Genomic DNA, 26,421 nt, shown 5'->3' with positions numbered 1-26,421 from the left:
AGCACCATGCTCTTGCTGCCCCTTATCAGATGCCCCGGCCCAACCCCCGGAACACATTCCCCTACGAACACGAGTGTCGGCTGCTTTGGGCTTCTCCGCCCAGCTGCAATTCCTGCAGCACTCTCTCAGTCAGCAAATGCTCAGCTAAGACGCAAGGTCGCTGGCACTACAAACCGGTCCCAGCTACTTCAGGGGGTGCAAGAACAGAAAGAGCACACTGTAACGGACTAACCTTCCCATAAGGGAGGTTTCTCCCTACAACCCCCCACCCCATCACCTGAGGCCAAATAGTTACAGCATGCAGGACTGATAATCACATCCAGATTTCTAAAGCCACTCACCAGTGTGACGAATTTAAAAAAAACGGCCAAACCTTGGTGGAACTCAAGCCCCAAAACTGTAAGAGCATGTCCTTGGTACACCTGCACTGTGGCTTTACTGACCACATTAAAATGTCCACACATTCTCCTTTGAAGTCTACTGAGCCCCTGCCTTCAATAGCATCTCACAGCAACAGTGCCAATCACACATTTAGAACAAATCTCTTTACCTCTACCTGTTCCGTGTTTGCTGCCGTGCATCTCCTTACATGCCCCCTCATCCCTGTACTACAAGGACGGATAAGTCAGACACTCCTCTTCGTGTTCTCCATGCCCTGTACTCAACATGGCTTGTGCCTTTTGCCTCCTCTCTAAAACAGTCCAAACTTCCCTTCACATGAAGTGACTTCTGTAATAACCTGCACTGCCCAGAGTCTCTGATGCCTATTTTTATTATGACCACCCAACAGCCCACTTCGATCCAAAGAACGCCCCTGAAGTTCCTGCTGAATTATGTTATCCTCCTTCCTTGCTACCCTGCACTAATGCAGAGGAAGAAAGGTTGTGAAAAAAATTAAGTGGGTCATCTGACCTAAGCAACACCCATGCACTTGGATTTGAACTTGGCTCCAAAGGGTTAAAGCCAGTTAATTTCCTCAAATAACTTGGTCTTTGCTTCAGCACAGCAAAAGCATTTTACAGCTAACTGTGCCAGGCTTTTCAAATTGGGAGAAACCCTTGCTTTTCCCTCCAGGATTTGGAACTAATGTCAGGCACCCAATGACAATTTTTTCTCCTGTGAAGTCACAAAAGTTTTCCCACTTCTGCTTTAATGAGGCGCTAGGCAGGACGGCAGAAAGGCACCAAGTGTCAGAGAAGCAGGAATCCCATTCTCATTACTTTGGGGAGCATTAACAAGGCCTATTCTCAGTCCCAACAACATGTTACGCACCGTCCCTTCAATGCATTGAAGAGCCGGATGCCATCTGCCGGACCACAGATCTGGATAACATCTTCTCTCGTCAGCTTCAGTAAGTCTGCACCTGGGAGGCAAAGTGAGAAGGGGATGACAGATCATAAGTGCAGGGAAAACAGATAGGAAAAATCATTTGCACACGGCAGCAAGTTTTGTAAGACTGCATTAGAACAGAGCGCGTGGGAATGGTAACAGTCAGCAATGGATACTGCAAGCCATTAAAGAGTGGGGTGAACAGGCTTTGGAATGGCATGTCTAACCTGTGTTAGGAAGAAAAACTGGTTGTCCAGTCCTTGTGAGGGTTACAGCAAAGAAACCGGGAACAGGCAGGGAGCGGCTGAGAAAGGCTTTTTGTGCCTACCTGAGAAGTTTGTGAAGAGTCGTGAGAATGTGGAGAAGCGGTTCCGATGCAGCCACTGCTGGGCCTCCTGGGGCGTACTTGTGGGCAGGAGGTTCTGTGACAGAGGAACAGAATGGTTACGTCTTTAAAGGGTACATGTAAGCCCATTCCCCTGAAGGAGCTAGCTTGTTTATGATCTGTGTTAGACGAGTGGTAAGTCACCATGCTGGGAACTCACACAAAGCAAAACTGAACCCAGGTCTGGAAAGTTACTGTCTATGAGGGAAGGAAGCTATAGGCAATTCTGACTGGCCCCACAAATAGAAATGTGCCAACCTGCCAGCTGCATAGGCATGCCCAAGGGTTTTGCATGCACCACTGTACAGATGTTTCTTTCAACTGGGTGCTAAGGCAGCCTGGGGTGCTGCTTAGTATTAGCTCTGTGGTATGGAAGCATCTATGTAAGTCACAAGATAAACCCAGAGATTTCATATAGGAAACGTCAGCATCAAAAACATTTTCCCTTGTTGTGCTCTCTCCAAAGCCTTTGTAACAGAATGAGTCAAAGCTAAAAGCTGGTATTTTCCAAGGAAGGAGACTTGAGTTTAAAAAGGTTGAGAACCACTGCTCTGCAAACCTCATTGGCCACACAGGATCCAAATGAGGACATTTTAGACTCCACGTGGAAAATCTGAGATCAGGGGCTCTAACCTGTTACAGAGGGAGGCAGATTAAATTAGATGGGATCTTCTGACCCTCAAATTTTACGTTTATTTGAAGGGACGGCTAGCAACACCTGAGGCACAGACCTCCTGAAGCATAGCAGGTCCTAAATACAGAACCCTGGCCACCCAGGATTTCCCAACCACAGGAAGAGAAGAAAGGATGAGACTGAAGTGCTCAGTGCAAGTGGAAGATTAGAAACAGAACTTACATCCGTGATTGGAGGGGGTGGCTCAGGCTGATGGTTTGGAGAGCCATTACTAGATGGAGGGAGAAAACAGAACACATGGTCAGAGCAGCTCTCCCCACCTCCCAGCTTCTCTAATGCAAAATCCCAGCTCAAACTGCCCCTCCTTTTAAATGCAGTGATCAAGGGACTGGAGACGTTACTCTGCTTCATGCCCTCCTGCGTGTCAGAACCAATTCAGGAGCCTAGTAACAAGCCATAACATAACTGCATCAATACAACTGCCATGGCGCTGGAGGTTCTGCCAGGCTGGCATTGCATAAGAGCAGTGCTATGGCAGGGGAAGGCTGGGAGGAGCAGGCAGGAGCCTGGACACAGAATGAACAGCTATACCAATGCCTGTTCATCGCTCAAGGAGATGCTAGGTTTGCTGTGTCCAAGGGATGAGGAAGGACAATGGTCCACCTCCAGGGGCTGCTATTTTTGCCACTGGGTTGTGCTCTCACACAATGGCTTTCAGCAGCCACCTGAAAGTTCAGGCACATCACTCCATCATGGAAGCTGAGGATGACGGGCCAAGCTGCCATCCTTTCCCAGACCTACCCTTCGCCAATGGAGAAGCTGCTGTGGGAGCTGTTAAAGCCAGGGGATGGCGCATTATTGACATAGGTGATCTCTGGCCATGGCGAGCACTAGGAATGAAAACCCAAACAAGTCACAGCATTGTTTTTAACCTGGAAAAATAAATCAGTCTCTCTGGATTTAGCTCTCAGGCTGTCTTCAGGGACTGGGGCATAATTATCATCTGCTCTCCGTTAAATATAGACTAGCCCCGTTTCCTGCAGAACAGGTTTATTCCAAGCAGCAGGCCACATACCAAACCAGTCTGCTACTGCATTTCATCTTACAGGGAGAAGACAGAGCCCAACGGCTAGTGTAGGGCCTCTAAACCCGAGGTTCAATTCAGCAAGCTCTTGGCTTCAAACCACACGACCTGGGCATTGCGTGTGTATGCTGAACGTGCTCAGACTGGACCAGCTGCAAAGAGTGCGACTATATAACACAGCCTGTTCCCAAATTCAAATTGGTGAATACCCCAGGATTTACTCTATGCAGATCCACAAGCTATTCTATGGAAGGATTTCCCAGGAGAGTTAGAACCACCATCCCTCCCTATCACTGACAGGTTAACTGTTCTCTCTCCAGCCAGCTATTATCTTGCTCCACCCCTGGGTGGCCCAGCACTGAAAAATCTTCCCAGTATTTCAGTTAGCAGTGAGGTGTCTTGGACACCTTGTCACCCACCACTGAGATAAGAAAGCCCGTTTGGTGAAAGACAGGCTCTCAGAGCCTGCTGCTTATAAAAGCTCCAGCTACCTCTGTGAGTATCGTAGTCTCGTAGGAAGGCTGGTATTTCTCTTTCTCGTGGGGCGTTCGCTTCTCCATTTTCTCCCTGTCCGTCTTCTGCTTCCGGTCTGCTCCTTTGGGCTGCAGAGAAGACACCATTTGTTAAAGCATGAAAAACACCCAGCAGGAAGAAAGCTGCACTGACACTGGAAGCACAGAAACAGAAACAAAAGCTGACAAGGAACTTGGAACTCTTGGACGTTACTCCCAGACATTGCTGTGGGGTTGGGGAGAAGGGTGCTTGGGAAGCAGAATTAAAAAGGATATATGATCTTCCTAGTAGAGATCTGAATATTAACAGCTGGTACCAGGTGGCACCAACCTCTAAAAAAGTCCCTAGAATTCAGAACACCCTAATTAGGAAGTGAGACCTTTTTCAGCAGAAAACCCAGCATGTATTTAAGCCAGGAGATGACAGACCTTGATTTTAATGGTGCAAACCAGGTTCCCATAGCACACAGGCAAGCAGAGGAGATGAATGGATGGCCATGGCTCTTTAGCTGATGTAGGTCAAGCCTTTTGTAGCATGATCAAGTGTTTCTTTGAGAAGTGGCCATCTTCCAGTGCAGACATGCTGTAAATTACTCCTGTATCCTCACCAAGTGCTACGCTGATCCCTTCCCCCTGCCTGATCTGATGCTCTGCTTCCTGCTCCCTGCCCTATTTGCCACCATGTTACCTGTCCCTCCCCCCACCTGCTACATACACAGGCCACAGGTTGGCCACCCCGGTTCTACTGGCTGGAGCACTGGACTGCAACTTCAAAGACATAGGTTCTAATGCCAGCTCTGCTAGTGGCCTTCTTCTGCAAGTCACAAGACTCCTCTGTGCCTCAGTTTCCTCACTTACAAGATGAAGAGAGTACTTACTCCTCTGCTATAATAAAGTACGTAAGAACTGGGCATCACCACGGCTAATACTACGTGGGGCTTCCACCACTTCCTCAGAGAGCCATCTCTAGATGAGTTTAATGCTAGACTTGGAATCATTTAAGGGAATAATTCTGCATGGGCTTCCCAGCTTGGACAGACTGTTGAGTGAGTTTGTGATGGGAAAGAGCTGGCCTCTGCAGCCAGCTGTCAGAGTGCTTGGCCAACGCGAGAGTACTTCCCTGGGGGCACTGGTCCAAGTACTGCATCAGCAGTGACTTCAAAACAGGCCACCAAGTTTCTGAGATTTCAACAGGGTATTTCAGTTCTTTTTCTTTTTTTTTTTTTTACGGGATTAGAAGGTTAACATGAAAAACTCGTTTCACTGCCCTACCCACACTTCACTGAAAAAAACTACACAAGCTCCTAGAGATTTTTATCAGCTGAATGTGACAGGATTGGTATGGGCTGCTAAAAATAAGTGACTATTTAAGTTAAATATCTCAACCCAGACAGTTAGGGCACACTGAAACCTGGGCTCCCTATTGTCTTATGCATAGCAGAAAGATCACAGGTTCATGCAAAATTTAGGACTGGAAGGGAACTCACAAGGTCATCTAGGTAGTCCTCTGTTCAAGGCAGGATCATCCCTGGCCAGACCATCCCAACAAGCGTGTCTGTCTAACCTGCTCTGAAAGGTTTCCAGGGATGGAGATTCCACAGCTTCTCTAGGTAGCCTGCTCCAATCTCTGACCACCCTCAGTCAGACAATTCTTCCTAATCTCCAACCTAAACTTCCTCTGCTGCAGTTTGAGGCCATTGCTCCTATTCCTGTCCCCTACAGCCATACAGAACATTTAAATGGAAGTTGCAAGACCTGTAGTTCTCAATGTTTTTAGACTCAAGAGACCCCTTGTTTGGATTAAGACACCAGGCTGCATCCCAGACCCCCTGTACTGTGTGCAGCACCAGGTCCAGCCTGCATGCTACATGCAGTGCAAGTCCCAGAGTGGGCTTAGCACATGCTGCTTGCAGTCTGGACCCAGAGCTGCAGACACCACTTGTGGCACAGGGCCAGTCCTGATGTGGCCCACACACTGGTCCAGGGACCCTCATCTGGTCCATGGGGGGGCCGGATGAGTTTGGCTTCCATGGCACAAGCAAAGCCTTGAAGGGTCTCCATCTGTTCCACCTGTAGCATGTGTCCTGCCCAAGCTGGGAATGCTGAGAGCAGCCTTCTGCTTCTAACTTTTAAGAGGCTGGGAAAAGCAAAGATGACATCAGCTGATTTTAGACAGATTAGTCTGGCCCCTAAGTCACCTGGTGTTTGTGAAGACTCTTGACAGAACACAAACTCTAGGCAGAGAGTGGAGCTGGTATCAGTTCCGAGTAGCCACTTCCAAAACACAGCGACACAAGCCAAGGCCCATCCATGCTTAGCCCCCTGGGAAACGCTCCCTCAGACATGGGTGCACACAGAGGATCTGTAGCCTAAACGATGCTCATGCTACAGGTAGAGCGGTTGCATCTCATGAGCAGCTGATGCCATCCAGGCAGGAGGTCCTGCCAATGTCTCTGACTTGCAGCCACTCACAGAGCTCCAATCGGCTCTGGTGGGGAAGGGAAATTCAGGCACTGCTCTATGCTGACTCCTCAGCTCCAAACTCCCAGCATGTAGAGACTGTTTGCAGGATAAACAGCAATTATCATGCTATTCTGAAGCGGTGCCTCTGCACAGGCAGGCAATGGGGAGAGTGGGCGTTCTTAACATTCAGCGATTATGACTCACTCCAGCGCCAGGTAGCACGAGGCAAGCAAGTCACTGGGGATTATGCCTCCAACCTCGCAGATTGACGTCTGGTGAGCAGGACTCCCAGTCAAGAGAGCAGGTCTCCCTGGGGCCCCACAGGGATGCTTTGTCCCCTTTAACATGATCCCTGGCATAAAGAACTGAAGGGCTGAAGAAATGCACAGGGAAACGTCCAACAATCTGGCCCCTGATTTTCTCACAGCCACAGACAGCCCCCCACAGCTTGGAACAGGGCAGGCTGAAGGATGTGTGCTGAGTCGTGCCAGGTGCTACACACTGCACAAGTCTGTTCACTGAAGACTACCTCATAAGTAGGATGGGCATAGGAGGAGAAACTGGTCCAGAGAGTTGCCCCAGGTTATAGCAAGCAAGTGGCAGGGCAGGGACCAAGGCCCTTGGGGCTCAAGTCCCAGTCCATCCCCCTCACAACTAGAGTATACTGTCCCACAGCTCCCTGAGCTGAGCTCTGCCCTGAAAGCTGGTCAGGGTTTTGCAGAAGTTCTTCCAGGACATGAACTGAATGCTGCCTGTGCCATGTATATCTGGGGGCAGGCAGCCTTCCTTGGGGACCACACTGAAGTTTTCATGTTACCCTGCTCCAGACACTCTCAGAAGTTACAGGCCCTGACCAGCCCTTTCTGCCCCTGGTTTATGCTGCCATCAAACTTCCAACTGAATCTCTGCCTGGGCCTCACATCAGAGGCTAAACACCTGCAGTAGCCCTTACAGCTATCCCCATAGCTTTCCACTGAGCCACAAGCCAAAAAAGGGTGGGAGGGAAGGGAACTTAATGCAGATCAAGGACTGGAGGTCAGGGGCAGAGCCCGCTGGGTTCCCGTTAAGGAAACTTTGCCTGTTGGATCTGCCAGTCACAGCAGTATCTAGGGCTGCTTACCAGCCTGCCAATGTCTCTGACAGGCTGGCAGACAAAGTGAGAGAAGCAATGGGGTATTTTGGTTGCATGCAAGAGCAAGGCCATCATCCTACAGTAGTGACCTTCATTAGAGGCAGCTAGAGACAGTTCCCAGTTTGATCTGTGAAGGGGAGGTGGGGAGTTTGGGTTTGGCTCCAACTCTACCAAACTCTCCCCTTCCCCACCCCGCCAGCGCACACAGTACCTTGAAGACTTTGATCTGGCAGCTGGCAGAGTGCAGGTGCTCCGTGTACTCCCCATTCTCATTCTCTTTGAAGGTGTCGATCTGGACCCGGAAGGGCACGCCCTTCTCACCCCCGTGCTTCCGCATGGTGAACTCTGTGCTGATGCAGTGCACCTGCAAAGGACCAGCAAGGCGCAACGTGAAGGAGGCTTCCCGGCTGGGCCACAAGCACAAGCAATGCACACTCCCACCCAACACCTCACACTCAGCTGGGGACACCAGCCTGGTTTCGTTGGGACATTGAAGCATGGGAAAGGCAGCACGTACCATCTCCATCAGTGCTGGAGGGAGACCCCCCAGCTTGGTGGGAGACCAAGGGAAATCATGCCCTGGGAACAAATTTTGCAACCTGCTGCTGTTTCAGGTGTCTCATGGTTCACTGAGACCAGCAGGCAGGAGATTTCTCCCTTCCCATTTTTCCAGCCATGTTAGGCACCAAAGGACCAGATTTTTCCAAGACTTGGGCTCTTCAAGAGCTCAAGCAAGTTGAGTGCCCACGTCTTACTGAAATCACCAGCACTGAACACAGGTGTCTCATGCAATTTTCAAAAGCACCTAAATTAGGCACCATATGCTTTTAAAAAGCCTGCTTGATTCTCAAACACCTTTGAAAGTCTGGCTCCAATGGCTCGTGAACACACGAGTAATTTCACTGTCTGCTGCACTTCTATGGGCTGGGAAGACAATGCTGCCCTTGTGCACTGTTTCCGGGGAAGGCCTGCCCCTGTCTCACCACAGCTGGCTGTTGTTCCCACATGTTGAACTGGAAGAGACTTGCTTTTACCTAAAACCTCCTGTCTCCCTCCCCAGATCCCCAAGACAGGCCCCAAAAGTTTCTCCATGGCACTCGTCCTACCTGGATGAAGACTGAAGTCCTCTTGGAAGGATCCCAGAGGAACTCCACTGTGTTTAGCTGTGTGGGATTGGCCCGGGGGTCTATGATACCCACTGACATGGGGATATCTGCAGATGCAGGACACATCTAGTTAGAACGAGCCCAAAGAAGCGTCACAGGCCAAGCATGTGACAGTACCAGTGAAAGTATGGTCACAAATGCACTGCCTGTATTTTGCCACCATGACTCCATCAAGAGGGGTTCATTTTTCCTTGAAGTCTGGCATCCAAATAAGAATCAAGAGCCTAGGGAGCTGGGCTGGAGGGAAGCAAAGCTGGGTAAGGTCCCCCATTTCCAGCCCTGTTATATACCTCTGCCCTCACATGTACCCAGTGCAGACAGAAGGAGAGAAAGCACAGCATGGGGGGCAAAAGGGTGGTGAAAACCGGTGCACTGGAGACATGGCCTCTGCTGGAGATAGGTTACAAGGTGCATCTCAACCATTTCAGAGACTCAGAGCCAGGTTCTACTCCACTTAGGGGGTACTTAAGTGTGATCCTACTCCACCCTGGTCAACTCCCTGAAAATCTATTAATGTAGCCACTGTAGGAATGCATGGTCACCCCGCCTGTAAGACTAAGGCACAAAGAAGCAGTGAGGAAGAGGAAGAGAAAGGCCCATCCACCTATGTAGGTGCACAATAGTTCATTTATGTACCTAAGTAGGACAGAATCCAGCCCTCAGCAGCTTTAACAGCGTTGCTGGGTGTCACTTTTCTATTCCAAAACGATTGGGCGTGCAAATACGGCAGCCTTGTTCTACAAACAGACAGACCAGCTCCATTCACAAGGCCGAGCCAAAACAAGAATCCACCTTTTATCTGATGGGCTGGGAACTGTTACTCCCTGCTCCTTCTCCCTCCCCACTCTTCCATGTCTTGAATGATTTCCAGGCTATTCTAGGCATATGCGAGGTCCATCTTTGCTGACGCAATTCCCCAGCCAAAAACTCTGTCCTGTCCTACCTTTCCCATCCTACCCAGCCAATGCAGACGCTCACCGATATCCAGGATCCGGTCTCCTGGCCTGTTCCACCTCCATCCCTCCAGCTGCTGGTGCTCCGTGTACTGCAGCCGCCGGTCATGGAATACCACACGAAATATACTCTGAGGGAACAGAAAGTCAGGGCATTTGGAGTCCTGCAACCAGCACTGAGATGCTCAATTATCCTCAAGCTGTATCCCCAGCTCAATAAATGAAAGCGCCGGAGGAACAAGGGACACCCAGAGCTTCCAGTGAAGGCCAGAGGGGCTAAAAGCCTGCAAGGGCCTCCGTGGTGAGGACTATCCCAGCATTTCCCGTGTACAGAACTGCTCTAGAGACCCCTAGTCTCCCACCCTCAACCACACGTACTTTCAGAAATAGCTCCCACACAACTCTGGGCCCCCCCTCAGCATCTCCGAGCCTAAGAAACTCAAGCACTGGCAACAGGTTCTCTGCTGAGACCCCAAGATTTCATTGGCACGGGCACCCTGGGAAGCCAAGAAAGCCAGTTAAACCCATGTTTCCAGGAGGGCACAAGGTCCAGGCTGCTGACACAAAACACCCCACAGCTCCTAGAAGTCCCTCTGCTCAGGGGACTTCGACTGTAAGGCATGCAGTGACCTGGGCTAGGCTGGGCCAAGCTAGCTGTACTGCACATCCAAGTTGCCCCTGAACCACATCCCTTACCTTCACCAGCTTCCCGTTGATCTCAGGTAGCTCCCCAATTTTTCTATTATCCAGCATCCGGATCTCATATGACTGACCTGGGAGAGAAAAGGCCCAATGCTGTTAGGCATATGTGGGCTTCACTCCTCTTCTCTGGCACTTGGCTTGCCATTTAATAGGTCAGCAAAGGAACTGATAAGCAGTCTAAGTGACACGAGTTGATCAGGTATCAGGTGAACTCCAGTCATGAGACAGACACTGCTGTGATGTTAGCAACAGGGAATATACATCCCCGTCCTTTCCAGTGAGCCACGAGGGAGCTTTCAAGGAATCACCTGCAGTAACTGACATCAAGCACATGCAAACACAGAACAGGAGAAGAGACCTGTTGCATGGGGCTTCAATTTGGTTACCCTGACCTTCCAAGGAGCTCATCTACTAGTTGGTGCATGGAGTTTCTCTCCTAAGGTACATGCTGCAGGACTTACAACAGCATGTATGTCTGGATGTAACCCACCCCCTACACAGTCAGCCCCAAGAGCACTCAGAGAGGAGGGCTGTAGCAAGGAGAACAGGACACGGGTTTGATGTGTCAGCTAAGATAGGAAATAAACCTGCTGCACAACCTGCATTAAATTATACAGCGTGCAAAAGACAGGCCGGCCCACAGGCAGCATCTACAACCATATCCGAGCGTGGGGGGAGGCAGGTAGACGGGAAGTGAAAAGGCTGGAGAAAGTGGCTGGAAGCAGCTTGGGATTCAGGACAGAGTTAGGTTAGAGAAGGTGAATGTCAAGAACAATATTTAGAGCTAAGAGTTGGAGGCTTCCATAAACCAGTGTGCACCCGAGCCCATTGCCACCAGTCCTCAGGCAACATCACCTTGGTTGAGATAAGTAAGTGTCTCATCATGGAGCTTCACAGCGGGGGATGTGGCTGCACACAGTACGTATTGGAAGGGCAGGATCTTATTCTCATTCTCAGGAGGCAGATTCGATTCCTCTTGCTTAAAGATAGGCAAGGCAAGGACATCGCTGAAACAGAGTGGGAACAGGTCCATGTCAGCGCCAGGTGTGGAGAGATCATAGACTCACAGAAACTAAGGGCTAGAAGGGACCTCGAAAGATCGAGTCCAACCCCTCCGCCCCCAAGCTCTGGGCAGGAATACTACTGAGATCAAATGATCCCAGCGAGGCATCTGTCCAGTCTCCTCTTGAAGACTTCCAAAGCTGGGGACTGTACCACCTTCTTGGGAAGTCTATTCCAGATTCTGGTTACTCTTACTGTAAAGAAGTTATTTCTTACATCCAACCTGAAACCATCCTCTTTAGTTTATGGCCATTGCTCCTTGTCCTCCTCTGGGGTGCCCTAAAAAACAGCTTTTCACCCCTTACATACTTATAGACAGCCACCAAATCCCCCACTCAGTCTTCTCTTCCCCAGGCTGAACAGTCCCAGACCCCTTAGGCTTTCCTCATAAGCATTGTCCTCCATGCCCTTGATCATTCTTGTGGTCCTTCTCTGGACCCTTTCAAGATTCTCCAAGTCCTTCTTGAAGTGCAGTACCCAGAACTGGATATAGTATTCCAGCTGGGGTCTCACCAGCACTGAGTAGAGAGGAAGTATCACTTCCTTAGCCTTGCTCACGACACATCAACTAATGCATCTCAGTATGGTATTAGTGCTGTTGACTACAGCGTTGCACTGGTGGCTCATGTTCATCCTGTGATCAACTATAACCCCGAGGTCCCTTTCAGTCATTGTACTGGCCAGTACATCTCCTAACCTATATTCATGTCACTAGTTACTTCTCCCCAGATGAAGCACTCTGCATTTATCTTTACTGAACTGTATCCGGTTCTGCTCCACCCACCTTTCCAGCTTGTCCAGGTCCACTTGGATCCACATCCTATCCCCTAGTGTGACCGCTTCTCCCCGTAACTTAGTATTGTCCACAAACTTGGCCAATGTGATTTCCACATCCTCATTTAAACTGCTGATGCTACAGGCAACCCCACACATGCACACACACACACCTCTCCCCACCACCAGGACCCAAGAAAAGGACTGCCCCTTTCAATATCTTCAAGGGACATAAAAGGAACAGAGATCGACCACTCAGAACAGCCCCCCGAACTGGCTCTTGTAAGATTCCTGTTTCCATCCCTGCTCCAGATGTAAAATACCAGTCAGTTTATAATCCAATGGGTGCTCCCTTCAGTGGCAGGGCTCTTCCACCATCCCTACACCTTTGTACAGTCACTTTGCAGCGCCTACTCCTCACAATAGGAAGATGGATGTAGAAGAAAAGAGTTCAGTTTCCTCCCATCCTGGGTCCCAACAAGAGTAAGCCAATTTTTGCAGACACCACTCCTGCCACAATGCAGAGCTGGCAGCCCCCACTAAGTATCCTAAAGCTCCAGCTCCTTCTACAGGTTTGTTTCATAAGCCTGGTTCAAGGATCTGCACCACTGAGTCAGTTCAATGACAGCACTCACACAAGCTTAGAGAGCAGGATCGTGGGTAGTGTGGTAGGCTGACACCTGCCCTCGTGCAACCTCTGGGCAAAAAAAAAAAAATCACCTGGCAGCTGAACATGCCTTAAAACAAAAGCCCCATCTATACACAGCGCACGCAAAAAAAACACACGTCCCACAGAAATGCATGAACCCTGCAGGAAAGTCAGCTACGTCATGGCTCCAGCACGAACCCTGCGCCCTTCCCCGAGTCTGATAAAACCTGCTCCTTTACCAAGAGCTGTACACAGAGGCACCTTTGCTTCACAAGCTGAAGGACTGCACTCGCTGTCACACAGCATTGCCTTTTCCCAGGAAGGGGCACAGCAGAGCCATTCCTTGGCTGCAAACCGTTCCGGAACAGACACCTGCTGTAGGCAGCATTTCAGAAGCCCGTCAGACAGCAACGTTGGTTGGGGAGGCGGAGAGGCAGGGATATTCCTAGCATTTTCAGTCTGCTTTGTCATCAGGGCCTGCCTTTTTTCAAAAGCACTTATGTCCCTGGCTCTGCACCCCATCTCTCCATGGAAGAACTGGGTTTAAAACCACACACGTCCCTGTACTACAGAGCTTCACTGACACAGGCATGCTGAGTGAGAGCAGAACCACACCACACCACTACGCCAATGCAAGTGAACTGCCATTCACTCCCCAGGCAATTCAGTGGGGCAAGTTTTTTGTGGGGGGACAGAGCTGGTAACCATTTAAACACAAAAGACCGTGTTTAATGAAAGCCGAATGTGCATCACAAGCATTACAGAATGAGCACGTGGAAATGGCTGTTTGGTCCCCAGCATCGGACAGCACAACTGTGGACAGGAAATGTTTTGTTCCCTTCCACTTCCTTGCACGTCTCGCTCCAATTCCACTCCTGCTCTGAGGTCTGGCCTCCAAACTAAACCTGTGTTGCCAACTACAGAAGGGCAGTTGTACCTTGTTTCCCTTCCCTGGCCGGAATAAACTGTATGGATTTAACTGTATCCATGCTAAGGTTGTAACCAGCAGCAGTTCTGGTCCAAACCCAGGCTTCCAGCTCTCACAAAAAACCCCAACTAACGTAGATAAGTCACCAGATTTCACTTGCTGTCACTAGGGATGCACCAGAGGCCCCGTCTCAGGGCTTGATACAGTGCTCTGCTTGAAGAGCCTGACAGCTCTTGACATTAGTGTGAGCGGCTCTGATGCCCACACAGACAATCCTGTGCTTCTGTGCGGGGTGGGAGCACAGAAGCTCCATTACAAGCACAGAGCTATTTTATTTTAAATGAAGGATCCTGCCACCCAGCATGCAAGACACTGGCGTGCCCACAGTTATCATTGTGTCGATAATACACTAAGTATCAGGGGAGCACTTGTGCACAGGGCTGCATCTCCACAGGGATGTCAACCAGCACAGCCATACCTCTGCACGCTCCATTATGGAACATGGGTCCCTCACTCCAAAAGAAACCCTGCTTAATGAGCAGGTCAGTCTAAATTGAACCACTCATTTCACACCAGCCTCTGGTTAACGCCTCTGTACAGACAAAGCTTTCTGCGGTGTGACCGTATTTCAGCCTTCCCAAATGGGTGGAGCAGAGCTTCCCTTTGCAGAGAGAGACACAGCAGACAACTGGAGGGAAGGGAGAGTGGCACAGATAGCCAAACCCTTCTGCTGCCCGTGCCCAGGATGTGATGCAACAAGAGGATCTGACACATTAGATTGGTGAAGGGGCTAAAAACTTGTCTGCCCCCAGGGAGAGGCCCAGGCAGAATCCAAGGTCTCATTTCGATGAAGTCCTCCTGTCTAAAAGAGAGCCCAGAGTAAACAAAGGTGTCAGCATGTCGGTGTAGAGCAGAGGTGCCCGACCTCCGGCCCGCAGACCTAACAAGGCCCACAAAACATTGGAATCGGACCCATGGTACTCCCAGTTAATACTGTCATCCCTCTCCGCTGCCAAAATCCCAAGCCCTGAGCAGCTGGCTGGAGCTGGGCAATGACCTCCCAACACAGCCACACGGAGAAAGGCCATGCCCCCTTCCTTCCACGCAGCCAGGCTGGGCCACATGAGGCTGGGCCACATCCCCCTGTCCCTCCACGTGGGCAGGGCCACATCCCCTTCCCTCTGCTTAGCCCCCTTCCACTGTGCTGCTGGTTCAGGTGGGCCATGCTCAATCCTCCCCCTATTCCACCTGGCCAGGTCAGACCAGGCTATGTCCCCTTCCTCCCGCAGGTCAGGCCAGGCTATGTCCCCTTCCCCTGCAGGACTGGATCAGGGCCAAGTCATGGCCTTTCCCCACCACGGGACCAGGCTGGCACCCACCAAATGCAGCTGGATTGGAGCCGGGCTGCCTCCCTCCCCTGTCTGCATGGCTGAACGGGGCCCTGCTGGATCCAGTCCACAGAAGGATCAGGCACTGCCCATCTGGCCAAAAAGATTGAGCGCCGCTGATGTAGAGGAATGGCCAACAACGGTATGACAGAGCAAGACTCAGTTGCTTCAAGAAGTGGGAAAAAGCCAAAATGTAGCTTTCTTCGATGTAGAGGCAAGATGAATGCTCAGATGTCTGTCACCCACTGGCTTTGGCAGGAAGCATTTGGGACATCAAAACATCACAGCTGTGCCAGCAAGACAAGATCCTCCAAAGATGAAAAGAGAGGGGTGTTCCAACTAAAGGCTGGGAGATGTGGCATTGTGTCTACACCTCCTCAGCCTACTGTTAATCACCATCTGAATTACAGTGAAAACTATAGATGCCCGTCAAGATCAAGGCCATGCCACGCTGAATACCATCTTGACATATAGATACAGTTCCTGTGTGTCTCTAATCGTCTGAAGAGACCAGAAAAAGGATGGGAGCAGGAAAATAAGCTGAGAGAGTAGAAACAAGGAGCACACTGGCGGTCATCTCAGACCCAGGCCAATACCCCACACAAGTCCTGCAGTCTCCCAGCCCTAAAGCTCCCCCATGTCAGCTTTACCTCTTCCTTTCGCTTCACCTAGATTTCAGAGCTTTCATGACTTTGCTTTCCATTAAACGTTAGTACTGTTCAGCAGTTCTCCCACGTATGCAACACTTTCGGCTCTCCCATGTCTTTCCAGCACGTCTTTCCACGTCTTTCCAGCTTGCCAGACGCATCCCTGACCACCAAGCGGAGAGCCTGAAATGGCCTGCCATCCCTTGGCTCGGCCTGCTACCCACAGGACTACAACACAGCACCCAGACAAATGCTGGGTCAGAAAGCAGTCAAATCAAGACAGACCCCCAGCTACAGCTCAGTGGTCATGGTGCTGCCTCCCAGTCCTCTATCCAAGCTCTGACACTGTCCATGAGCTGATACCACCATGACTTTTGTCCAGTCGCTGTGTTGAGGATTCTAGAAATGGGACCAGAGGGATCAATCCCATGCTGGTAGGGTGCCAGCTGGAAGCTATCCATGCATTTGACATACCACTTGCTTCAACGAGCCAAAGCTCCATCTCTGCCAGAGCATTATACAAGGTGAGACTGCACACACAGCCTGTGGCTTGCGCTCCACAGCCAGGCTGCTGCAGCTTCCAAGACAGCAGCAATGCACCCGGTACAGGGGCAGCTCCCCTGGCAGGAGGAGTATGCTGCCAGACATGCCAGATACCCCAAGCGCTAGAAACTCAGCCAGTAGTGCTGCTTTTATACCAGGGGTTTCACCAGCATCTCCATGTTGCTGGAGGGGTTGGGAGGCAAGGGATATTTTCAACCCTGTAAGCAGAGCTACATGGGCAGAATGTCATACTGAGGACAAGGTCTCCCTTACTCTTTCAGCTGGCTTCATCGTGGGAGCAGAGACCGTCTCTATTTCACTCTTCTACCTCTATACCAGCTCTTCCCCCGTCCCTTAAGATGCAGGAAGGCCCTCTCTGCTTTACACAACAGCATCACTTCAAGAAGTCTGAATCAGAGGCCTTTTCTTATTCGTTATTAAAGGAGGATGTTCTGGCGATGGCATGATCTTTTCAGTAGAACCAGGAGTTGTGACTGTTTGGAGACACGTCACACAATAGCACTCTGAAGGCTGTAACATAGGGGCCTGCTCTCAGCTTTGCCTCCTGGTCCATTCCCAAGAAAATTGCAAAGACACACATATACCCCCCACTACCACCTCACCCCGCAAATCAGCTGTCAGTCCCCAGTCAAACTGAGATTTTAACGCCCCTGCAAACCTCGGTTCAAAGGGGCAGAGAAGGTTTTTGCCACAGCAGGGGTTTACTTTCAAATGAGTTTCAAGGCAGGTTCAAATTCTGTACAACTTCCAAGCTGGGGGCCCTTTTCCAACAGCCAATTTCTGCCCTTTGGAAGACAGGAAAGAGTTAAGCCAGACCCTCAAAGGGTCAATGGGATTTTTGTTTTTAGTTGAACATCAAACGTTTTGCCAAGGGGGGGGGACGGGACTGGACTCATCCAACCAAACATTTACCCTTCCCCAAGCAGAGTTTTAACCCTTCAATTCCAGGAGATGAAGTATCTGCATGCTCCCCTCCCCACAGCAGCGATATGAAAGGAACCTGCCTCCACTGTTACCACAAGAGAAGATCGGCTGCTTTTAAACAGATAAAATCCATGCAAAAAGAAAGCTGATGGCAGACCAGCCACCTTGCACTGACATCTTGCACTGCCTTCATTTCTTTGAACTGCCCTGGCTTCTATCATCCAGCCCTACATTACTACACGTGCCTTCAACCACACGCTGGATGTTTTGGGAATCCACCCAGACTATATTTCTAGTACAGACACAGACAGATATCCAAGCCCAGCCTTCGGTGCTAGCTGACCTTACAGTAGGGCGTCAGAGTATTTATGTAGCCCTGGAAGGGACCTATCCACTATGATGAAGGAAGTAACGTCTAACGATGCCTGCCAGATCTAGAATGGACTTGTGGCACAAGTGCTTAGCAGTGCATGGTGAACCTCCCATTAATTTCTGCTAATCAGAGCAGGGGAGAGTTGAACGTGCTAGCAGAACACGCCTGCTTGCCCGCATGCTAGCTCAGGCATTGAGACAGACCCAGCCAGAACCTTATAGCGAGGCTCTCTGGATCACTGGTAACATTAACCAAGAGGCAGCTGAAACTAAAGCTGTTTCATTGGATACTGCTGCATTCATCCTGTACCCCCACGCACCCAGCAAGACATCACAGAGATGTCAGACCCAGTTACCTGGGTGCTGGAATCTGAACGCTGCTGCCTCAAGGCAAGGAGAAAGAGTTTGCACAACAGGGCATGTTACATAAACCGGTGAAAATGCTTCCCTGCAGAACCGAGTGAGGAAGTAGACTCTGCTCCAGATGAGGCTTCAGGCTAGCTGCACAGGGGCAGCTCTCTCTCTGTCCCCGCCATCCTCACTGCTGAAAGATTTCCCTTCCCACAGAATGCAATGGTCCTGTCTTAGCAACACCAGCATTACTGATCCATAGCAAAACACCCATTCAGGATTGCATGAGAACAGATGCAGGCACAGCCCAAATCCCATGGAAGAGCCAGGGAGCAATGCCATATTCCAAGTCTGCAAAACAGACTGCTGTAAGCATTGCATGCCAGTTTACACAGCACCAGGAGCTGAGCAAGGCTTTTGACGATAGATCAGAGTTTGGGAACCTACTTCTCTTCCTGTAGTTTTTGGGACCTACCTTGGATCTCCATTCACTTCCTAGTACCTGTAAGAAGAGTTGGATCCAGGTCTCTGTACTGCTATATTTCTGGAAAGCCTCCAATTAAATCCAGAATTAGCCAAGTGTAAAACAAGCAACACAAAGGGACAGTGCTCCACTAGCCACAAATGGGGCCAGACAGATTACAGAGGTGCTGGTCCTTGAACCTTTTGGTTACAAGCAGATAGCTCATTCAGCTGTCATATCAACAGCCCTGCCTATATGGCGTTACCCTCCCTAAGAGGGGCTGAGGTACAGCATCCAAAGAAAACTGCCTTCCCCACTTCTCTGTTGCAACAGCCATGGATTATACCAAGAACTGCCAGGCACAGAGGTGCAATCATTTAGACACCATTACGTTCCCCTGCTACATGACCTGGGTAATAGGGTCAGCTCTACATGTCAAATGCTGCAATAAAAAGTTAAATATTGGCAGAGATGGTATCATAAAAAACAAATCCAACCACCACAGGCAGGGCTTAGGCAGCTGTACGATGCTTCTAAAATGCCTGGACTCTCAACCATCATCATCTGCAGTACAAATTTTTAACCATTTCCCAAAGATAAGTCAAAGGTTGTGACCCCAGGCACTATCTGCAACCTCATTTAGGCCTAAGCCGTGAGCACTTTGCTAATTCCTGTCTTCTCATGAGACACCCTTTTGAAATGCCATTCAGCAGCCTCACTGTGGCTTACCTCCCTGTTTGGGTAACGTCAAAATCTTGAGCGTACTCAATTACGCGCTGCTATTAGCAGAACCCCACGATACCCAATGATTCACAGCTCAGACACACTCTGCCATTGACTGTGTCAATGAAGACAGCCATCCAGAGGGAGGGGTGGGGATTTCTGTTGCTAAACGGCTCCTCTGGGGCTCTGAAACTGTCACCGTGAACTCCAAGCACTTTGGAACAAATTCTCACATCATTCTTGCTTTAAAAGGACTTTGCAATGCAATGCAACAAAGCACCTTGCCTCCATGCTGCACATCGGCCCTGTTTTCTCTGCTCTCCTGAAAACACAAAAGGTTGAAAGAGTTGAGAGAATCTTCCTAGACAAAAGTGCATGGACAGTTACCCACAAAAATTTACAAAGCCCTCTCTGATCTCTTAAAGCAGTTGCTTTGGAGAAAGATGCTAGTGACACCATTAGCAACTCGCAACACCTCATCCTACAGTGCAGCTTATGCCTAAAGTTAAGCCAAGCATTTTTTTACTCTTAGGGTGTGAATCATCACTGCTGTTGCTAATGGCCACCTACCAGCAAGTGATGCCTAGGTCATAATGAGCCTCCTCCATAGCCAGAGAGGGAGGGTGACTGCAAGAAAAGGCAACAAGTGGGCAAATAATAGAGGAAACCCACAGAGAATGCACCTGGCCATGAAAGTCCTTCCCCTCTGTGCCTGCCATGTGACAGACCAAAGGAAATGTCAGAGGTCAGGACACCGAGATCAGTGCATTTACCTAGTGGGACGCAGGCACTATTTATGGTCAGCTTAGGTGGACGAAAGTTAAAAAAAACCCAAAAAAAACCAGTCAGGTTTTAACAAGTCTGTGAAGGTTGGATCATTTTCTTAAGGAACAGAGGGAGCCACGTTTGCTAACAGCAACCTGCTGTTGGAGCTGCACAAGTATCTACAGGGTGAGGGACTACTCTGTACCCTGGGGATCTTAGTAAGAAGCCTCTCCAGCTTAGTGGGAAGAGGGAGTGTACTTCTTTGTCAGTCCAACAGCTGGTTTTATCACCTGCACAGCTGCGTCTAAAACACAACTGAGTTATTTTATCAAGGTCACTTTGCAAGCACAGCGTGTTGATGTTTTTCCCCTCCGTTATTTTGCTACCAGCTGCAAGTTAACTGAAGCCATCTTTATGCAACACGTGATCCCTGCAGCATAGCTGACAGGTTTCACTTGCAATACGCCCAAGGCTCTGCATCGCTGGCTGAAAAGCTACTTGTTCCAAGGGGACTGGTAAAGCTTGCTATGGACTGCAAACCGGTCACAAAAAACTGGAGGACTTCATGCTCAGCCTTCCTATTTGCACTGAGGCTTAGGAGTGGGCCAAGAACTGCCCATTGACAATCTACTCCAAAAAGACCTTTACACATGACATGACTCAAATAATGTGATGACAGATATACATGGCAATGGCCTATTTGTGACTGAGCAGAGAGAAAACCACTGGAGACTCCAAAGGAAGAGGTGTCACTGCCATAGCAGTATTGTGACGGTGCCTACAAATGCCAGCCAGCATGTCTGGCATGGCACAATCCCCCACCTGACAGTTTATCACCTGAATAAACAAGGCACTTCGAAGAGGAGGCAGGCTTAGGGTTGAACTACAAGTCAGCAGCCCAAGCCAAAAACAGAGCCCTGGTCTCTTCCCTCTGCTCTCATCAGCTCCACAGACCCATCCCCCTTCCTGGGTGCTGAGACAGGGAGCAGCGGGCATAGTCTCTTCCAGAAGCCCCATCACACAAAGCAGCTTTCCCTGTTTCCGTCTTCTGCCCCTCAGGTTTCAACTGGAGTCACCTCTCTTTTACTGCTCTTCCTCCAAGCACTGAATAACAGCAGGCAGCTCAGGTTGCAAGGGTCTGTACAAGCTGATATAACTGAAGAGTTAGTTAGGACTTGGACCTTTTCCTCAAGCATCACAACCCGAGCCGAGAAGCTGGAATCTCCCGCCCCAATACCCTTCTCTAACTGCTTGTTGGGGCAGGAAACCGATCTGCGTAGCATTTGGCCCAACGGAGCCCAGATCCCTAACAGGGGTCCCTACGCCTACAAGCCTAGGCCATGGGTCAGAGGCCAGCATGTTAGGTGCTACACAGTCACAGGGCAGAGAGGCAGTCAGAAATGAGTGGGAGAAACCCTAATTATCCCTGGCACCAGTTTAAATGAGGGATCATGCCCATATGATAAAGAGCTGCCATTTCATACTGCCTGTCCTTCATGGAGAGGGAAAGAAACAGGAAATACCGCTGCTCTATGCTCCCTGTTGACTGGAGAGTGCGGGAAAGGCCAACACGCTGCATGTAAAGCATTAGCGCCTTGGGAACAGTGGCATCCACCCCCGGGAAATGTCACGGTGGGAAAAAGCGATATCCACCACAGACTCTCCCTGGGGATGGTTATCACTACAGCCCAGTCAAGACCTGGAAGGCTCTCAACAGCCTGTCCAGGGGAGGGCTGCACTGGGGACTGCCCCCCCCACCAGTCTCAACTGCCCTTAATTCCCCAGAGCCCACATTTACCTCTTGTGCCCCTCACTTACACAAAGCTGGGGGTTTAACTACACTCAGCTGCCCCCATGCTCACAATTATCTCATGGCCAGCGAGTGCTAAACCCAGCAATGTGGCCCTGTTTCATTTGGGGACAACTGGTTTAGGCCTCACTGTGGGACAAGGCTGGGGAGGGCAGGGTGGTAACATGGAGTGGCCAAGTTGCGGTAAATTCTCCATGAATTTACGTGAACAGCAACGGCGGCATGAACACAGTTGCATGGAATTACGTGACTGTGAGGCCAAAAAAAGGCCCTCTCCCTAAGCAGCCTCCTCCACCCACGCCTCCGCTACCATCTTGGCACGAATAACTCAGATCTGCTCCTCCAGCCCTGACCCATCTCATCTTTGCCAACGTCTCAGGCATCTCTCTGTCATGCTTCCACACCCTTTGCATCACTCGGGTGTGTAATCAAGGAGTCATCTCGGACTTCCCCTTCCCTTTATTTCAAACAAGTTTTATTCCAATTTCACCTCAGCTGAGCAGGAGCAAACCAAAGTGCAAACCGACTGGATCTTCCCTTCAACACCACTCCTTCACTGGCTCCTCGCGCCATTCCAACGCAAAGTCAAGTTCAAGCAGCCGATTCCCCCCGCCTGCAAGGCCCTGCTCCCTAGACATTCGCCCTCACTGCCACATGCTCCTTCCCAGACCAAAGTCAAAATCAGTCTCATGTGGCCTCCTTCCACATTCCTCCTTACGCCCGGTGACTCCAAGCTCTCACTCCCTCTTCTCATGTAGATCCCCACATGCTTTGCAGGGCAAGTGCCACTTCCCTGACCTGCGGTAAATTCTCCGCAATCCCTTTCCTGGAAGCCAGAAGATGCACAGGAAACAAGCAAGCTGGAGGGAAACAGGTGGCACTTTCTATTACTTGGGGTAGAGGTGGAGGGGAATTATCAACACATACAAGCCATAAAAATCGCACCTAGTGGCTACTTATCGCTCCCCCTGACTCTGCCTATGCCCCGCACCTTCTCCAACTACAAGCGTGACTGTCACCATCCTGCACCAAACCAAGGGTCTCCAGTGCTGAAAGCCTGTGCAGATGGGACCAGAGGAGACCATGCTCCGCATGGGTCAGCAACACACTCAACTCTTTTGACACGCACATCTCTCAGTATGGCACCTACCACACAAAGGCCCCAAGCACCAGCGAGGCGTCTGCTCGTGACCACAATACAAGCATTAATTACACCCTTCGGCAAATACTCCCTGACCCACAGCGCAGGGAGGCCAGGTCTCAAGCTAAGGTCTGCATTCAAATCATAGGCTCAGAGGGGCTTCTTCACTTCTCCCCTCTCCCAGGGGCAATTCATTAGGGCAGGATGACGCTTCCAGGTGGACTCTGACACGGCATCAACTGCTCCGCATAGGATCAGCAGCCCAGCGGATGCCTGGGAATTAAGGAGCCTCCACACCCCCTCAGCCCAGCTCAGTCACCCGTCTCTACCTGTGGCCAAATCCCTGCTACTTTCGGAGGCCAGCACCAGGAGAGACGGACGGAGCCCAGTTCCCAGCTTTACGCGATACCGAAACAGGCGGCGCCGTTACACAGCTTTGCCCTCGAACAAATTACTCACCCAGGTTGTTAAAAACCCTGGAGTCTCCCACGCCAGCCTCGTGCCGAGGGCAGCGCAGGGCTTCCCGGCACTGGGTCCAAGTTCTAGGTCCGTGCAGCGCTGGAGTATCCTAAATCGACCTCCCTTTCCTGTCACTTGGTCAGAGGGAGGAGCAGGTCCAACTGCCCTTAAGGGGTGCCAATAAATGCCAGGCACAAGGCAGAGGGGAAGGAGTCACCTAACACACAGTAACGGGATACGGCACTCGCGCCCATGCAGCTCAGCCACAAGTCACCGGCACCCACAGACGCACCCTGCACCGAATCCCGGGTGCCGAGGAGGGCCCCCTCCGCGCCCTCCCACGCTCCACGACGTCCCGCCACGTGCCAGTCCCCAACGGGGCTCCCTTCGCAGTGCCGCGGCGCGGGGCGATCTCCCTACCTCATGCTGTAGGCCCCGGCGCCCAGCTCCTGGCCGATGCCCGAGAGGCTGGCATCGAAATCCTGCACCAGCCCCGACTCGATCACCTCGTCCGCCAGCGGCAGCTTCAGGGCCCACGCCATCCTGGCCGCTCCGGGGGGTCAGCGCACAGCAAGCCCCCCACGGGGCCGGCCGCCCCGCAGCAGCCCCCCTAGTCCCAGGGCACGTGACCCCGGGGGAACCCCGGCCCCACCGCTAACACCACCCCCGACAGCGCTCTGGGGGCCCTGTCCCGCCAAACCGGGGCTCCCAGCACCCCAGGGTCACCCCTGCACCCACCACCCCCTGCCGGGGGCTGCCCCCCACTCCTGCAAGAGATACTAGTCCCCGGCAATCCCCACCCTCACGGATTTTGACCCCTCGCACCCCGTCACCCCCAGAGGAAGTTAACCCCCTCGCACCCTGGGGCCCAGTCTTTCCTCCCAGGAAGCTTAACCCCTCATACCCCGGGGCCCAGCCCCCCTCCTAGGGAAGTTAACCCCTCGCGCCCCACGGCCCAGTCTTTCCTCCCAAGAAAATTAACCCCTCGCACCTCAGGGCCCTATTCCCCACCACAAGCCGGCCCCCCGGAGCGCCCGTTCCCCGCGAGGCCCCGCGCGCAGCTCCGCACCCCCGGCGGCCCCCGCAATATGGAGGCGGCAGCGCCGCGAACCCCCCGCTCCAGCCCGGCTGGGAACGCGCCCCGCCCCCGCCTTCCGCCCGCGGCCAATGGCGACGCCCCTGGCCGCCCAACGCGCACGCGGCGCCGGCCAATCGCCGCTCCTCCGGGGGCCGCGGCCTGAGGGAGCCGCGCCGCGATTGGCTGCGAGCGCGGGGCGGGGCGGGGCTGGCTGGGTGACGGCGCTCGGCGTGGTGGGGACCGGGCTCGGCCTCCTCCCTCTCCCCTGGAGCCGCGGGTTCGAGTCCTGACCCCGCCCCGAGGTGTTAACCCTTCACCCCCCTGACCCTAGGGGCAGGGAATTGACAACCTCTGCACGTGCAGTACGCATCCCTCCCTTTGGGATTGGTCCTCCCCCAGCACCCGAAAAGTTCCGTCCCTTACAGAACTGAACCCTGCTGATCTGGGAGGGGGCAGGGGATCAAAAAAACAGGCCTGATCTCTGCCTCGCTCCTGCCTGGAGGGGATCGGCCCGTGCAATCCTCCTTCCCGCCAGCCTCGAGGAAATCAGCCAGGCTCCTAAATTTAGCATGCTCTGAATTTTTTTTTTTTTTTTTTTGGCGGGGTGGGGGGCGGAAGTATTCTTTTCTTGCAAAAAGGATTTGGACGAGGATGCCATCTGGTGGCAAACCCTGCTCTGCACCCTGGGGGCAGGGGGGGTCCTGTCTGCCCTGTGGTGGGGGTGGGCAACAGGTGTCTCGGTGCACGGGGGCTGCCCCTGTGGAGTACACGGCACCCGGCATCAGGTCCCTGAAATCCAAAGACGGTCATGGAAACGGATGAAAATAGTTTTCGGACCGCCGTTAGATCTCGAGGAACATGTCCGTTTTATTCCGGCGGGGCCACGATTCGGCCGCACTTTTGCTTTCCCGCCTGAAGATCCAAATCTAGCGCCGCCACCACCCAGCACAGCTGGATCCTGCTCCGGATCGGCCGCCTGGCACATCTGGATCCTGCTCCAGATCCACCATCCGGCACGTTTGGATCCTGCTCCGAATCCACTGCCCGGCACATCTGTATCCTACCCCATGTCTACCACCTTGCACATCTGGACCCCGCTCCAAGTCCACCACCCAACACAGCTGGATCCCGCTCCACATCTACCACCCGACACATCTGGATCCTGCCCCTTGTGATGCCTTTTGGGGCTCCCTAGTGCCTTTTGGCAGAAACAGCCGTGCTTCCCAAGATCATATTTAGATTACCCAAGGTTTTAATACGAGGCAGTGCCCATCCCTTCCAAGAGTTATGCTGAGGGTGGGGTGGGGATAGGGAGGTAATGGAGAGGAGGGAATCTACTCAGGTTTCACTGAACCCACTGGCTTCCTGGAGGACTCCTTGACCAGGCCAGGAGGATCTGGGCTGAGCTGAGAATCCCTCCGTCCTGGCCTGAGCCCACTGCTTCACCATGGCAGAAGCAGGGATAGCTGCTCCGGGATGGACATTCATAGTTGTTTAGGTTGGAAGGGACCTGAGCAGATCGAGTCCAACCCCCTGCCATGGGCAGGAAAGAGTGCTGGGATCAAATGACCCCGGGTAGGTGTCTATCCAGCCTCCTTTTGAAGACCCTATGCATCTCGAGCAGGTCCAGGGAGGTGATCCTCCCCCTCTATGCGGCACTGGTCAGGCCGCAGCTGGAGTACTGCGTCCAGTTCTGGGCGCCACACTTCAAGAGGGACGTGGACAATATGGAAAGAGTTCAGAGGAGGGCCACTCGTATGATCAGGGGTCAGCAGGGCAGGCCTTATGAGGATAGGCTACGGGACCTGAACCTGTTTAGCCTCCACAAGAGAAGGCTAAGGGGGGACCTTGTGGCCTGCTACAAACTGGTCAGGGGGGATCAGCAGGTATTGGGGGAGTCCCTGTTCCCCCGTGCACTGCCAGGAGTGACCAGGAATAACGGTCACAAACTGGCGGAGGGTAA

General features: G+C 51.9%; 1 protein-coding gene across 2 annotated transcripts in view; it reads right to left on the bottom strand.

Annotated features, from left to right (window-relative positions):
• Positions 1-24,157, bottom strand: part of TFCP2 (transcription factor CP2) — a 30,743-nt gene extending 6,586 nt beyond the window's left edge. The window contains exons 1-11 of one of the 2 annotated variants that reach the window (XM_090054220.1): positions 23,801-24,157; positions 11,216-11,367; positions 10,355-10,431; positions 9,684-9,789; positions 8,646-8,752; positions 7,751-7,903; positions 3,924-4,034; positions 3,150-3,238; positions 2,571-2,619; positions 1,658-1,751; positions 1,273-1,363 (exon numbers count right to left, since the gene is read on the bottom strand). In XM_090054220.1, coding sequence (XP_089910346.1) covers positions 1,273-1,363; positions 1,658-1,751; positions 2,571-2,619; positions 3,150-3,238; positions 3,924-4,034; positions 7,751-7,903; positions 8,646-8,752; positions 9,684-9,789; positions 10,355-10,431; positions 11,216-11,367; positions 23,801-23,922 — 1,151 coding nt within the window. In that variant the 5' untranslated portion in view covers positions 23,923-24,157. Of the gene's footprint in view, positions 1-1,272; positions 1,364-1,657; positions 1,752-2,570; positions 2,620-3,149; positions 3,239-3,923; positions 4,035-7,750; positions 7,904-8,645; positions 8,753-9,683; positions 9,790-10,354; positions 10,432-11,215; positions 11,368-23,380; positions 23,519-23,800 lie in introns of those variants that run through there. The other variant, XM_090054221.1, reaches the window with a different exon arrangement.
• Between the last annotated feature and the right edge of the window lie 2,264 nt (positions 24,158-26,421).

The sequence above is a fragment of the Crocodylus siamensis genome, chromosome 6 (assembly GCF_052110815.1).
Source record: "Crocodylus siamensis isolate JL-2025a chromosome 6, ASM5211081v1, whole genome shotgun sequence".
Taxonomy (NCBI): Eukaryota; Metazoa; Chordata; order Crocodylia; family Crocodylidae; genus Crocodylus; species Crocodylus siamensis.
This window is presented reverse-complemented; position numbering and strand designations above follow the sequence as displayed.